The 15,275-nt window shown below is 45.1% G+C and overlaps 2 protein-coding genes across 4 annotated transcripts in view; one reads left to right on the forward strand and one right to left on the reverse strand.

The window, feature by feature from the left end:
• The window catches only part of LOC117367630 (gastrula zinc finger protein XlCGF57.1-like), a 158,799-nt gene that overhangs the window by 117,994 nt on the left and 25,530 nt on the right, over window positions 1-15,275 (forward strand). The gene's annotated exons all lie outside the window — the stretch shown is intronic.
• Window positions 1-15,275, reverse strand: part of LOC117367653 (zinc finger protein 391-like) — a 29,004-nt gene that overhangs the window by 12,704 nt on the left and 1,025 nt on the right. The window contains exons 2-5 of one of the 3 annotated variants that reach the window (XM_033960432.1): window positions 14,390-14,591; window positions 3,570-3,696; window positions 1,604-1,682; window positions 720-833 (exon numbers count right to left, since the gene is read on the reverse strand). In XM_033960432.1, the coding sequence (XP_033816323.1) occupies window positions 720-833; window positions 1,604-1,682; window positions 3,570-3,590 (214 nt within the window). In that variant the 5' untranslated portion in view covers window positions 3,591-3,696; window positions 14,390-14,591. Of the gene's footprint in view, window positions 1-719; window positions 834-1,603; window positions 1,718-3,569; window positions 3,697-9,296; window positions 9,579-14,389; window positions 14,592-15,275 lie in introns of those variants that run through there. The other 2 variants (XM_033960431.1, XM_033960430.1) reach the window with 2 other exon arrangements.

The raw sequence follows: 15,275 nt of genomic DNA on the forward strand, positions 1-15,275 counted from the left end.
ATCGAATTTTCCGCAATCTAGAAGGTGGTTTTAACAATACTACTAATGTGATCATGATAATTAAGTTTATTATCAAAAATTACTCCTAGAATTTTAGTATTTTTAACTAATTGAAGAGGAATATTTTGAATCAAAATAGGAGCAACTAAAGAAAAGTTTTCCTTACAAGGAAACAGCATGATATTTGTTTTTTTGATATTGAGGGCCAACCTGTTTTTGTCCAGCCAATGATGAATTTGCTCAAGTTTCGCATTAATTGTCAAAATTTCATTTATGTTGTTATTATTTAGGGGGTACAATAACTGTATATCATCAGCATAGGCAAAAACATGAAATCCTATAGATTGACATAATGTCAAAAGAGGTGCCAAAAATATATTTTCAGTAAAATGTGGGGGGTTACAACCCCCCAAACCCCCCCACAATGCGGCACGATCACGCACCCCCCCCCGTCGGAGCCCTAAAAACAGTAATTTTCTGCGGCGTGCGCCTCCGCGCTGCGCTCAATTGTCTGCGTGCGCCTTTGTCCCGGCGCGCTTTTGACCTGACACCTTGTAGGTCTGACTCCTCTATCTCCAAGGCAGCCTACTCCATCCAAAGTAGGTGAACAGGCCATGGGAAGAAGAGAGAGGATAATGGCCTTTTACCTCTCTGCATTCAATTACTGAATGGTCCAGGCTGACCTTATTAAAGATGTGCAGGAGGAATTTTATACTTACTTGTTACGGGAGGGTGAATCTGTTCAGATGTCTCTAATTCAGGAGGATCCATGAAAGGGAGATCTTCCTCTTGCTTAATACTCAGTGAGAACACAGACGTTATAACAGGAAGGCCTGTGATGAGGTAACACATTTACAAGCATTCACCAAGGATAGAATAATACTAAGTTAAAAAATACATTTTATGTCTCTAGACATTTGGGCCCTGATTCTCTAAAAGTGCGTCCCGATTTTAGGCAGCTGTAGACGTCCTACAGCTGTCTAATCAGCCAATCGGGATGCACGTTTTTTTAAAAAAATGCTCCCCAGGCAGGCCTGAAGGCGCCTCCGGGAGCCTAGGGAGACCCGCAAGATGCCTAAGCTCGTCTAAGGGCCTTAGGCGGGCCTTAGGCTGAACCTAGGCGGCCCTAGACGTCTCCCTAGTAGATGAGAAGCTTAAAAATGTAGGCACCCTCCTGCCAGTGATCGGTCAGGGGGCCACGGCCCGCTATACTTATAGCGGCAGAGAGATCCCTTGCCGCGATAAGTGTAGCGGGCCGTGTCTAATCTAACCCGATTCTCTAACCCGCGTCTGTAACATGGACGCCGGTTACAGAATCGGGGTTTAGTTTAGGCCGATTCTGAATAGGACGCCTCTCCCGGGCGTCCTATACAGAATCAGGGCCTAGGTGTCTTGCGGGCCTCGCCTTCAATATAGGCGGCCTGCCTGGGGAGCATTTTTTTAAAAAAAACGTGCATCCCGATTGGCTGATTAGACAGCTGTAGGACGCCTACAGCTGCCTAAAATCGGGACGCACTTTTAGAGAATCAGGGCCTTGATGTCAAAGACACATCTCCTATGAACTGAAAATGCAGAGCCCTTTAAATCATAAACATTTACTTACTTTTCATGGGGTCAAGTGTGTTTTCTTTTCTCTCACACTCAAAATGTTGAGTGAAATATTTCTCGTCTTCCTTTTTAATCTTGAATAAAACATTAGGATTAACAATTGAATAACCTGTTAATAAGAAGGAAGAAATTAAATTTTTAAAATTATATTATATTATTTAATTATCTATATATACTGTGTTTCCCTGAAAATAAGCCCTACCCCAAAAATAAGCCCTGGATTCACCGGCAGCAGCGCTTCCCCTGCTGCACAGCCAAACCGCCGAAACTCTGCTGACCCTCGCATCCTTCCCTCCCATCCAAACCCCGCCGACCCCATGCCTTCCTCCAGAGCAGTCGGGCCAGCAGCACTCTAAACGGGCTGCTTCGCGGCCTTCTCGCTGGGGTCTTCCATGTGCCATGTTAATAATGACATCATCAGTGATGCGGCAGAGGGAATTCCCCGGCAAGAAGGCTGTGAAGCAGCCTTTTTAGAGTGCTGATGGCCCGACGCTGCTCTGGAGGAAGGTATGTAGGGCTCGCGGTCGGCGGGGTTCGGATGGGAGGAAAGGATGGCGGGTCAGCAGATGTTCGGTTGCGCGGCGGGGGGTGCTCAAGGGTTATGCTGCACAAGGGATGGGAGGGAGGAATAGAAAGATGCTGCAGAGGGAAGGCACAAGGGGGATGGGTGAGAGAGGAAGGAAGATGTTGCACATGTGGGGGAGAGAAAGGAAAGAGGAAGAATTGGGGTGAAGGAGAGGAAGGGAGAGATGATCATGACATGAAAAAAAGAAGCCTTACCCGAAAATAAGACCTAGTGCATTTTTTGGGCCCAAAATGAATATAAGACTGTCTTATTTTCGGGGGAAACATGGTATATATAGCGTGTGTGTGTGTGTAAGAGGCAACTACTATCTGCCACTTGATTAAGCTTAAACCTTGAAGATTTGCTGTTACAAATATTTCTCTTCATGGTTCCCCTAGATGGAGCCATTGCATATCAGTCTTCTCTGCAACATTCGGTACCATCCGAAGGGTGTTACACATTCTACGGTACAGTTGACTAGTCTGCAGCCGACATGTCATCATACATGTCTTCTGTACCAAACTTTTATTCTATAGAAGGGGTTCTCAGGAAACACCACCATTCTGACTTTCAAGGAATCCACAATGGATATGCATAAGATAAATTTGCAAACAATGGAGGCAGAACATGCAAATTTATCTCATTCGGATTCATTGTGAGTATCCTGAAAACCCGACTTGTCATGGATGAAGCCTCTATTTTAAGGTCTGTTATTTTTTCCTGTTGGAGAACTTGAACTACAAAGAACGACTTAGAAAACTGGGACTGTTCTCCCTTGATAAGAGGAGACTGCGAGGGGATCTGATTGAGACTTTGTAAAATAATAAAAGGAATCGACAAGATAGAGCAGGACAAAAAGTTATTTACGATGTCAAATGTGACTAGGACAAGAGGTCATGGACTGAAGCTGAGGGGGGACAAGCCCAGGACAAATGCCAGGAAGTTCTGCTTCACACAGCAAGTGGTGGACACCTGGAATGCTCTCCCGGTGGAGATTACTGTGGAACCCACCGTTCTAGGATTTAAGGGCAAGTTAGATACACATCTCCTCGAAAGGCGCATAGAGGGATACGGGTGACTAAGTTTTTGCCAGGTTGCACCTGGCTGGGCCTCCGTGGGAGCGGATCACAGGACTTGATGGACCCAGGGTCTGATCCGGAGATGGCAGTTCTTATGTTCTTATGATATGGGATGACATCAGATTGTAAGCTCTTTCGAGCAGGGACTGTTTCTTCTTCTCTGCGACTCTGTGCAGTGCTGTGTGCGTCTGGTAGCACTATGGCAATAATTAATAGTAGTAGGAGAAGCCAGGTTCTAAATTTCAGATGCCCATGGGACCTGAAATCTGAGATTTTTCAACCATTGATTCCCTAATGGGCCTGTGAGACATGTTTACCTCGTGACAGGAGAATCCCATGAACCTCCTTGACGACTTTCTTGTAAAGCTCCTTCTGCTGTTCTCCCAGAATGTTCCACTCCACTTCCCAGAAATAAGCAGCGACGTCCTTGAATGTGACCAACGCCTGGAAAAGGAAATAGGAGACCCTCAGCCACAGTTTCACTGGGTTTAATAGACCGTTATATGAGCTATGTCAGCGAGATCAGATCGCACCAAAGAACGGGGATAATGATAGACAATGCCAGTGGTGTCCATAAAATCTTTTACACAGAAGCACAGCGCAGGAAACAGAAACCAATGGAATGGAATAGGAACACTTTATTAAATATGACTCGACATGAAAAAGGAGAAAGAAAAACAGTTGAGATGAAAAAGGAGAAAAAAGAAAAACACTAGAGAAGAAGAAGAGAGAGAAGAAAAAAAGTATATCAGTATCAACTTTTGTTTATATAAAAGTATAAGAAATTAAATATAATAAATGACCATACTGAGATAAACTTTTTTTTTTTTTTAATTCTTTATTCATTTTAAAACTTTCATCAAGTGTACAAATATTATATAATAAACACATTTAGCTTGAGCACTTGAACATCTTATCATCATAACTTATAATTAAAAATGTAACCCTTATCCCACCCTCCCTCAAAACCCTCTATTCATTATAAGATCATATAATTTAAATCCCATCCCCCACCCAATACAAAACTTAAATAGTTCCTTGTCCAATAGGTGCTGGCATTGTAAATTAGAGATTGGGACTTTGGATCATCTTTTATTCTACTGTCCCCACATCTTAGCCTTTTGGAACTCAATCTGGGATCAAATAAATTGTTTATTGGAAAACCATGTAGCGTTATCATATGATACTGTGATATTTGGAATGTCTATGAGATAAAAAAGAGTCAGATATCAGCGTGTAACAACAAACTTTTAATGATTTTGACTGGAGTTGCCATCCAACATATTACTAATAACTGGAAGGATCACAGTAGGCTTAATTTTAATTTTTGGTGGAACTCAGTATGTCACATATATAGAATGGAAAGATCAATAGCGGTACTGAGATAAACTTTATAATGGGTATAGAAAAAATGTATAGATATCGAGACAGCACACAATTTTTTTTAAAAAAGTGTCATAGAATCATGTGCCGACAGTGTACTGTGCAATGCCGGCTGCTTTCAAACGGAAGTGCCGTGTAGGAAGACATATTGGGGTCCTTCTATCAAGGTGCGCTAACCCAGTGGTTCCCAACCCTCTCCTGGAGGACCACCAGGCCAGTCGGGTTTTCAGGAGAGCCCTAATGAATATGCATGAGAGAGATCTACATATAATGGAGGTGCCGGGCATGCAAATCTGCTCCATGCATATTCATTAGGGCTAGCCTGAAAACCCGACTGGCCTGTTGGTCCTCTAGGACAGGATTGGGAACCACATCGCTAACCGATTTAGCTCGTGCTAAATCAGGGAACTCAAAGTCCCTCCTTGAGGGCCGCATTCCAGTCGGGTTTTCAGGATTTCCCCAACGAATATGCATTGAAAGCAGTGCATGCAAATAGATCTCATGCATATTCATTTGGGAAATCCTGAAAACCCGACTAGATTGTGGCCCTCAAGGAGGGACTTTGAGACCCTTGTGCTAAATGCTAAGATGCCCATAGGAATATAATAGATGTCTTAGCTTTAGCGCATGCTAATAAAAGGAACCCATTGTGCAATATCAGCAACTTTCAACCAAAGAGTGCCGTATAGATCAGAGCTAAAAAAAATCCCATATACATAGATCAGGGGTAGGGAACTCCGGTCCTCGAGGGCCATAATCTAGTCGGGTTTTCAGGATTTCCCCAAGCAGTGCATGCAAATAGATCTCATGCATATTCATTGGGGAAATCCTGAGAACCCGACTGGATTACGGCCCTCGAGGACCGGAGTTCCCTACCCCTGACATAGATGGACAAAAAAATGACGCCAACAACTAAATGGACAGTTTAAAGTGATGCAAGTAAAAGATGTACAGTATTTATAAAACTCTGCTGTGAATATGAATGCTGCAAAAAAAAATTTTTAATTGAGAAACTTAAATAATAGCATTTAAAAAAGGGACATGGGGGGAAAGGAAGAAGCGGGGAAGGGAAAAAGAAAAACAATGAAAGGGGGAAAAAACATCATTTCTTTTTTTAATCTTTATTCCTTTTTATTTCTTTCAACAAACGTCATTTCTTATTGATTATAATCTAGGTGAGTATCTCTTAGATCAGTGTTTTTCAACGTTTTTATACCTATGGACCGGCAGAAATAAAAGAATTATTCTGTGGACCGGCATCAGTCCGTGGACCGGCGGTTGAAGAACACTGGGCTAAGTCGTGGGCCAGACCCCGCCCATCTCTACCCAATCTCCACCCCAGACACCACCCCCATAATAGTACTAATTGCACCTTGCACGTCCTGTGCCTCATCTGGAAGCCTTCCCTCTGACGTTGCAACGTCAGAGAGAAGGCTTCTGGTTCAGATGCAAGATGCCCGTAGGAGCCACTGCCCGTGGCTTTGTGCACTGAATCAGTTAGGGAGAGGAGCTGGCTGGAAGATAACGCCGCATCGATTGCACTGTGGACCGGCGGTTGAAGAACACTGGGCTAAGTCGTGGGCCAGACCCTGCCCATCTCTACCCAATCTCCACCCCCATAATAGTACTAATTGCACCTTGAACGTCCCGTGACTCATCTGGAAGCCTTCCCTCTGACGTTGCAACGTCAGAGAGAAGGCTTCCGGTTCAGATGCAAGATGCCCGTAGGAGCCACTGCCCGTGGCTTTGTGCACTGAATCAGTTAGGGAGAGGAGCTGGCTGGAAGATAACGCCGCATCGATTGCACTGTGGACCGGCGGTTGAAGAACACTGGGCTAAGTCGTGGGCCAGACCCTGCCCATCTCTACCCAATCTCCACCCCCATAATAGTACTAATTGCACCTTGAACGTCCCGTGCCTCATCTGGAAGCCTTCCCTCTGACGTTGCAACGTCAGAGAGAAGGCTTCCGGTTCAGATGCAAGATGCCCGTAGGAGCCACTGCCCGTGGCTTTGTGCACTGAATCAGTTAGGGAGAGGAGCTGGCTGGAAGATAACGCCGCATCAATTGCACTGTGGACCGGCGGTTGAAGAACACTGGGCTAAGTCGTGGGCCAGACCCTGCCCATCTCTACCCAATCTCCACCCCCATAATAGTACTAATTGCACCTTGAACGTCCCGTGCCTCATCTGGAAGCCTTCCCTCTGACGTTGCAACGTCAGAGAGAAGGCTTCAGGTTCAGATGCAAGATGCCCGTAGGAGCCACTGCCCGTGGCTTTGTGCACTGAATCAGTTAGGAAGAGGGAGCTGGCTCGAAGATAACGCCGCATCGATCGCACCGTGGAACGGCAGTTTTGGGCCTGATGCACGTGCTGGCCCTGTGGATCGGCAGGAAATTTCTGTGGACCGGCACCGGTCCACGGACCGGTGGTTGAAGAACACTGTCTTAGATGGTAAGATTTTTATAAAGACAAATTTCGAGAAAGATAAAATCAAGATACTGCTCAAATATGACGCTGTTAACAAACAGCAAGTCATGTGACCCAAATCAACTAAAACTGCAACTTGATTTTTTAGCCGTGATTTGACCCTCAAAATTGTAGAAACCATTTTTAATTTGCCACCCTGAGAGAGTACTCGCCAGGGGAAAAAAAAATTCTTAAGTAAACACGTGGAACTCGCATACTTAAACCGCTGAAGTTTTATTTGGTCAGAGTGGCCGACAAGCGCCTGTTTGAAGCTAATGCCACCGCAAAAGATTGCTCCGTTGATGTGACTAACGTAACGCCAGTTTGGTTTAACGTCGCTTTTGAAACCGGTGAAGAAGTCTGTGAATACACCACCACCATAATAAATTGCAAACCAAAGAGAAACCAAACCAGAAGGTACTAGGTGTGTGAACCAAACATCAACTTACGTCTAGTCAAGTGCAGACTGAAGAGCCAACAAACAAACTTGTAGTGGGTAGAAGCCGCTTGTAAAAGAGTGAAAGACAGGGAACCACTCCGTTTTTAAATGCTGTCTAATGGTGGAAAGGTAGTACACTTCCCCCTCCAGATTCGCGGTTTCCGTATCTAAGGATTCGATTATTCGTGGTTTTAAAACAAATAATGCTTTTTCGTTTTTCGGGCTATTTTAAGCCCTGTAGGCCTCCCTCCCCTTAAGCCTTACCTGGTGGTCTAGCGGGTTTTCGGGGCAGGAGCGATCTTCCTACGCTCCTGCCCCGTGCAGATCGCTCACAGGAAATGACTGCCTTGAGCTCCCGTAGTCTCTCGAGCCATTTCCTGTGAGCGATCTGCACGGGGCAGGAGCGTGGGAAGATCGCTCCTGCCTGAAAACCCGCTAGACCACCAGATAAGCTTAAGGGGGGGGCTTTCAAGACTTAAAACAGCAGGGGGGAAGCAGTGGTGAGGGGCAGAACCGGCCCAAATATTATTCACGTTTTTTTTTAATATTCACGGGCCGGCTCTGCCCCTAACCACCGCAAATATGGAGGGGGAAGTGTATAACAAAATAAACACAGAGATATCTTTGATATCAATAAACTGCAATGAGAATAAAGACCTCAAATGTCTCCGTGCCCAAAACCCGAGGGTTTAATTCAAAGGACACAATGGGTGCGAAAAACCATTGCAGAGTGCTAATAGTGCAAAAAGCAAAAAGGTTTAGGGGTCCTTTTACTAAGACGCACTAGTGCACCTTAGTAAAAGGACCCCATAGTGTCTTTTAAATAAATATTTAGCTAGTGCACTAAAAAGTGTTTTCCAAACAAGTCTCAGTAAATTTTTAGACTTTTCAAGGAAAGATTTTCTTAATTCAAAAATAACTTATCGCCAGCTGGCTGAGAAAGGTTTAAATTTTTTAACCGTAGTGTTCGAACCAGCAAAAGTTGGCATGGAGACACTTATCTCAAATGCCAATGGTGGCCTGCACTGTTTCACCCGTCGGCTTCCTCAGGGGATATAGCTGGTGTCGCTCATTACATTACAATGTACTTGTTAACCGCATTACCAAAAGTTCTATGTGGTTTACAAAAAAATTATTAATTATAACATAGTACATAGAAAGAATGGATTAATTAGTCAAATATTTAAGGAAAAAATGGGTTTTCAATTTTCTCCTGAAATGTTTGCAAGAGTCGCTCGCCGCATTTCTTCATTTTGAGCCGGAGAGATTTATAGTACCAGTGGATTCTAATGGCGAGCGACCCCCAGACACTTTGACGTGCATTAATGCAGCTAGGAAATCACACAACCTTAGCCGCATTAAATGCATCGGTGCTAGGCCCTGATCCTGAAACTATCTAATAGGGCTCCTGTTGCAAGGCCACACTAGCGGCTGCTGCTGTGATAATCGCTCCGATGATTTAACGGGCACTGGAGCATTTGCCGTTGGGTTGCCACTAACGCAGCTGTGCAAAAGGAGTGGGTGGGTGTGGGGGGGGTGTTAATGAGGCCAGGCACGGAGGAAATAAAACGGGCAACTCTCCTTTCCTCCTTCTATTCTCATAAATCCTGAGGCCCGATCCTCCAACAACCACCAGGCTACTGCTCCCTGCAAGAGACCAACAAGGAAAGGGAAGGTTGGAAGAGCTGCACAGGGAAACTTTTTCCATCTAGAGCTGGCACCCTGTGTACAAGAAGAGAACCAAGAATTCCTTACCTGATCAGGCATTTCTCTCCTGTTTTTCCTCTGATTTCTGCAGCTGCTGGGATGGATTCAGGCTGGAGATTTCCCTCTTCCCAGGAAAAAGAGTTAAGACAGAAGGAGGCTGGGCTGATTCTCCTCTGTAGAAAGGGAATTGGGTCTCCCAGGTGCAGGACACAAATTTCTCTACCTCCTGTTCTGAATCTTTTCTGTTTTTTTGCAGACCTAGAGGAAGAGGAAGCAACAGAGCATGCACAAAACTCTTCACTCTACCCTCCCTCCTGTGAGGTCATTCTGGAATATCCTTCCCCCCCCCCCCACCCCTCCTTCTTAAGGTAGTTGACTAAAGATAGCACATCAAGGGCTAGATTCACTATTTTCCCAGCTCCAGCTTAAGGAGGTGGACTATTCCATGATGACCTTAGCAAGGGGGGGGGAGGTTGAAGAGCTTTGAGCATGCTTGCTTTCTCAGAGCTCCAGTCCAAACCACAGGAAAGTTTAGAATGGAAGCAGAACTTTTTCTGTGTCCTTCAGAGGGAAATCCCGGCTAGACCCAGTTCCCTTTCTGCAGAGGGGGGAGAGGAGGGATTTTATCCAGACCCTGAGGATCAGCCCAGCCTCCTCCTTGTTTTACTCCTCTTTCTTAGAAGCACCAAAATCTCCAGCCTGAATCCATCTCAGCAGCTGCAGAATTCAGAGAAAAAAAAAGAGGAGAGAAATGTCTGCCTTGCAGGGATCTCAAAGTCCCTCCTTGAGGGCCGCCATCCAGTCGGATTTTCAGGATTTCCCCAATGAATGTGCTTTGAAAGCAGTGCATGCACATAGATCTCATGCATATTCATTGGGGAAATCCTGAAAACCAGACTGGATTGCGGCCCTTAAGGAGGGACTTTGAGACCCCTGGATTAGGGAATTAAAAGAAATGTATTATGTTGGGTTAGGCAATTCCGGTCCACGAGAGCCGGAGCCAGGTCAGGTTTTCAGGATATCCAGGAGGCTGTGCATGCAAATCCATCTCATACATATTCCTCTAGCCAATGGGACTCCCATGGGGATGGAAAGCTTTGGAAGCAGGGTTCGTCCATATAATATAATGGACACGTCAGCCTTAGTTTATAAGTTAATTACCTGAACAGAAAACAAAAAAAGGGTTCCACCAAAGAGATTCCACAAGGAAAACAGCAGCGCAAACACAAAAGAAATTGTGGAATTGATGATCCTGTCAGAAGCAATTGCTGCTTTTTATGGGGACGGGCGAGGATGGAGGTAATTCCTTGCGGGGATGGGTGGGGACGGAGAGGATCCTGACGGGGACGGGTGGGGACGGAGAGGATCCTGGCGGGGACGGGTGGGGACGGAGAGGATCCTGGCGGGGACGGGTGGGGACGGAGAGGATCCTGACGGAGACGGGTGGGGACGGAGAGGATCCTGACGGGGACGGGTGGGGATGGAGAGGATCCTGACGGAGACTGATGGGGACGGAGAGGATCCTGGCGGGGACGGGTGGGGACGGAGAGGATCCTGACGGGGACGGGTGGGGATGGAGAGGATCCTGGCGGGGACGGGTGGGGACGGAGAGGATCCTGACGGAGACGGGTGGGGACGGAGAGGATCCTGGCGGGGATGGGTGGGGACGGAGAGGATCCTGACGGGGACGGGTGGGGATGGAGAGGATCCTGACGGAGACGGATGGGGACGGAGAGGATCCTGGCGGGGACGGGTGGGGACGGAGAGGATCCTGGCGGGGACGGGTGGGGATGGGTGGGATTTCTATCCCCGTACAACTCTCTACTCTGAAGGAGGCTGTAGCGGCTAATGCGTGCGGTAATTTAGCTCACGCTATTCTGCGCGTTAAGGCCCTAGCGCGGCTTTGTAAAAGGAGCCCTAAGTCTAACAAATAAACCAAGTACCCCTGCCCAAGCTCTGCTCCACCCCCATAATAATAGCACTACTAAATCAAAAACTATGCTCTTCCCCATCTTTGGCTAGTCCAATTAAACTCAGTTCTACCCCGACAGAAACAGTACCAACCATTAAACTCTTGGGGGTTACCTTTGATGGAAAACTTTCGTATCATGATCAAATTAGCTCAATCATAAAAAAAAGGGCTTCTACCATTTGTGTACGATTCATTCGCTCACCAAACTGTTAAACTCATCTTCCCTAAACATTCTAATCCACTCGCTGGTTATTTCATGTCTTGACTACAGTAACGCATTATATAAAGGAATTACCCCAAAAGAAATACGACGCTTACAAATTGTACAGAATACCTCTATTAAAATTATAACTAATGCAAGGTTTGGGCGGAGAGTGGGTGTGGTGTGGGCGGGGCTTAACCCGGAAGTGAACGCTGATTGGTCAATCCTTATCTTTGACAGCTGTCAATCATTTTGACACGAGGTGTACCCATTATACTAATAATGCAAAAAAATACAATCATGTAACCCCATTTTACCAGTTGAGCATTTAGTTATATATAAAATTCTGCTATTAACATTCAAAACTAAAGCTTCCGGTTAACCTGAGTTATCAATAAGCTTCTAATTCCATATTCCCGCCCCTCAGATCTGTCAATTAGTATTTGCTTTTGATTCCATCCTTAAGATATATCAACACTATGCATACAAATATTTTCTCTATCACCGCTCCTGCACTTTGGAATTCAGCCCCAATCCAAATGGAAAACTTTCTTGTTTAAGGATGCCTTTGGTCTATGACCGTCCTTTATAATCATGTTATGCTCGCTTCCTGCAGGACCCTGTTTCCCCTTCCCTCTTGTCTTCCCAATATAATCATAGGCAAAAAAAACACCAACCACCTTTTAGTTTAATTATTTTCTTTTCCTCTTTCTTTTCTTTTTCCTTTTTTCTTCTTATTATAATCTTTTTATAATCAATCAGTTCAATATCTCTTTTAAATATAATATTCACTCAACAATAAATATATCAGTGAGTTTCAATGGTAACCAGTTTGGTAGCATTCAAAGATTGAGAAACACTGTCCACTATCCAGCAGCAAATGTACTTCAAAAGAGTTGTTTGTCACTTATCTTATATGCTGCATTTAATACGCAAGCAAAATATTGATGAAAATAATACAATGAAGGCTCCAATCATACATTGAGCAAGAACTACCCAAAGTTCAGGCTGATTTCAGAAAAAGTTGAGGAACAAGAGACGTTATTGCCAATGTTAGATGCCAAAAACCCCTACACCTTAGCTTCATTGATTATGGCAAAGCTTTTGACACCGTGGATCACAATAAACTATGGAGAACTCTAGTGCAAATGGGAATACCCAAACACATAACTCAGCTGATAGACAGCCTATATGAAAATTAACTTCCATCATCTGCCCCTTCTCTCTCTCTCTCTATCTCTCTTCTCCCCATTTCCATCATCTGCCCCCTTCTCTCTCTCTCTTCTCCCCACTTCCATCATCTGCCCCCTTCTCTCTCTCTCTTCTCCCCACTTCCATCATCTGCCCCCTTCTCTCTCTCTCTTCTCCCCACTTCCATCATCTGCCCCCTTCTCTCTCTCTCTCTTCTCCCCACTTCCATCATCTGCCCCCTTCTCTCTCTCTCTTCTCCCCACTTCCATCATCTGCCCCCTTCTCTCTCTCTCTCTCTTCTCCCCACTTCCATCATCTGTCCCCTTCTCTCTCTCTCTCTCTTCTCCCCACTTCCATCATTTGCCCCTTCTCTCTCTCTCCCTTCTCCCCACTTCCATCATCTGCCCCCTCTCTCTCCCTCCACCCCAGGCCCATCTCCCTCCCTTTCTCTCACCTTCGAGGGTCACCTTGCTTTCCGATGTTTTCTTTTTGATTTTCAAACAGTGACAGGCCCCGGCATCGATGGCAAATAAGTTCAGCAATCATTACCTTGCTGCTCGGCCAAAGCGTCCCCTCTGATGCGAGCTGCCCAGGCAGAAACAGGAAGCTGCATCAGAGGAAAAGCTTTGGGCTGAGCACTGCTTGCAACATAACAGTTGCTGAACTTACTTGCCGTCAATGCCAGGGCCCACCATTTGAAAAAAAAAAAAAAAAAAAGCAGATAGAAAGGTGACCCGCGAAGGTGAGGGGAAGGGAGACCCCCAGGGCAGCTGCTCTATTTACCCTCCTTCAGCAGGCCTCCCCTGACAATTTCAGGCCCTAGGCACGTGTCTACTGGGCCTACATTTAATCTGGCCCTGGATGGAAGAGATAGGAAGAAAACCAGGAGAAAGCTCATCAATGACAGCAAAAATGAGTGAAAATAAAGAGGGTCTGAATTGCAGGGAAGACATTTACTGTAAGAATAGCATTATCTGATGCACAAAATCCACAGTCTATTCTGAAAAATTAGTCCAGTCATCTGTGTCTTTCTCCACAAATCACCATTATTGGAAGAGGCCCATAAAATTAAAGCATATGTGATTTGAACATGTGAATTGTGGTGCAAAGTGGTGTACTGGTATTCATTGTTTGACCATAAAATTAAAAGCATACACAGCAGAATACAAAAATGCTATCAACAAAACCACAGTAAATCATTCAATTTTCTCTTTCAAGTCCACTTTATTGTAAGATGGCAGAATATCTCTTGGGTCTCGTTCTCTTTATAGTAGGGTTACCAGAATTTGTTAGCTGAAATCCCGGACTCATGGCCAAGCCTCGTTTTGCCTTCAACTCCGCCCTATTCTGCCCCCAGCCACACCCCCACACAAGCCTCTGTGAGGGCAGCATGTGGAGGACCTCCGCACATGCAGAGATGTTGATGCGATGACATCACATGCATGTGTGCATGCATGACATCATCATGTTGACTTCTGTGCATTTGTGGAGAACCTCCACGTGCTGCCCCGACATCGGGGACTTCCATAACCCAGACAAACTGCTGGGTTTTGAAAGTCCCTCCGGACACGTCCTCTAAAAAGAGGACATGTCCGGGTTTTCCCCAAACATCTGGTAACCCTACTTTACAGCAGGCAGTGTTATCAGATAGATTCAAGTCACAAGTATTGCAATGCAAAATGACTAAGGGTCAGAGTCTCAAAACTTAAGGTTGCCTTTAATGCAGTCGCTAAACTGGTACTTGCATTTTAGCGGCAGATTATCAAAACAGCTTACCGTGGTCTTTTCCAAGCTTCCTATCAGTCTCCGATTCTGCCATGTAAATGGGCTTATCAATATTTAAACGAGCACTCTGGTGGATTCTTCAACATCGCCGAGTGATTCTCCAAGTGTGGCGTTGACTTTTGGTGACCAAAAATCAGAGACTGATCCGGGGGTGCCAGTACTGTGAAAAGTGCATCTCAGGCATGTGTTTTGACTGTGGCTCATGAAAAAAAAAAAAAATTTACATGATTCACATAAATTATAGCCTTTTTTTGGGGGGGTGGGGATGGACAAAAGCATGCTTCTTTAGTGCGTGTATTATAGTCGTGTCATGTGTTTCTGTCTGTGATTCATGATAAAATTTGACATTAAAAACAAATTACAAGATTTACATGAATTATAGCAGTTTTAGGGGGAGAAAAAGGCATGTCTTAGAAACATAGAAAGATGACGGCAGAAAAGGGCTACAGCCCATCAAGTCTGCCCACTCTACTGACCCACCCCATTAAGTCTGAGTGCTAATGACCTAGTTCCTTAACTCGACCCTCGTAGGGATCTCACGTGGATGTCCCATTTATTCTTAAAGTCGAGCACGCTGGTGGCCTCGATCACCTGCACCGGAAGTTTGTTCCAGTGATCTACCACCCTTTCTGTGAAGAAATACTTCCTGGTGTCACCACTTATGCACGCTTGGTTTTTTTTTTTTTTTCAAATCTTTATTCATTTTAACATATACATCAAGTGTACATTAAAATATGAACACAACATATTACATTATCATTTCGCTCTTGCTCATTAGTGAGACATCTGAGCCTGCATTTCATCCACCAGCTTTTTGAAGTTGGCTGAATATTGCGTGAGGGCCAGTCTCGGGGAATCATGGAGATGTTCATCTGTC

This window comes from Geotrypetes seraphini, chromosome 10, assembly GCF_902459505.1.
Source record: "Geotrypetes seraphini chromosome 10, aGeoSer1.1, whole genome shotgun sequence".
In the NCBI taxonomy this organism is placed as follows: Eukaryota; Metazoa; Chordata; class Amphibia; order Gymnophiona; family Dermophiidae; genus Geotrypetes; species Geotrypetes seraphini.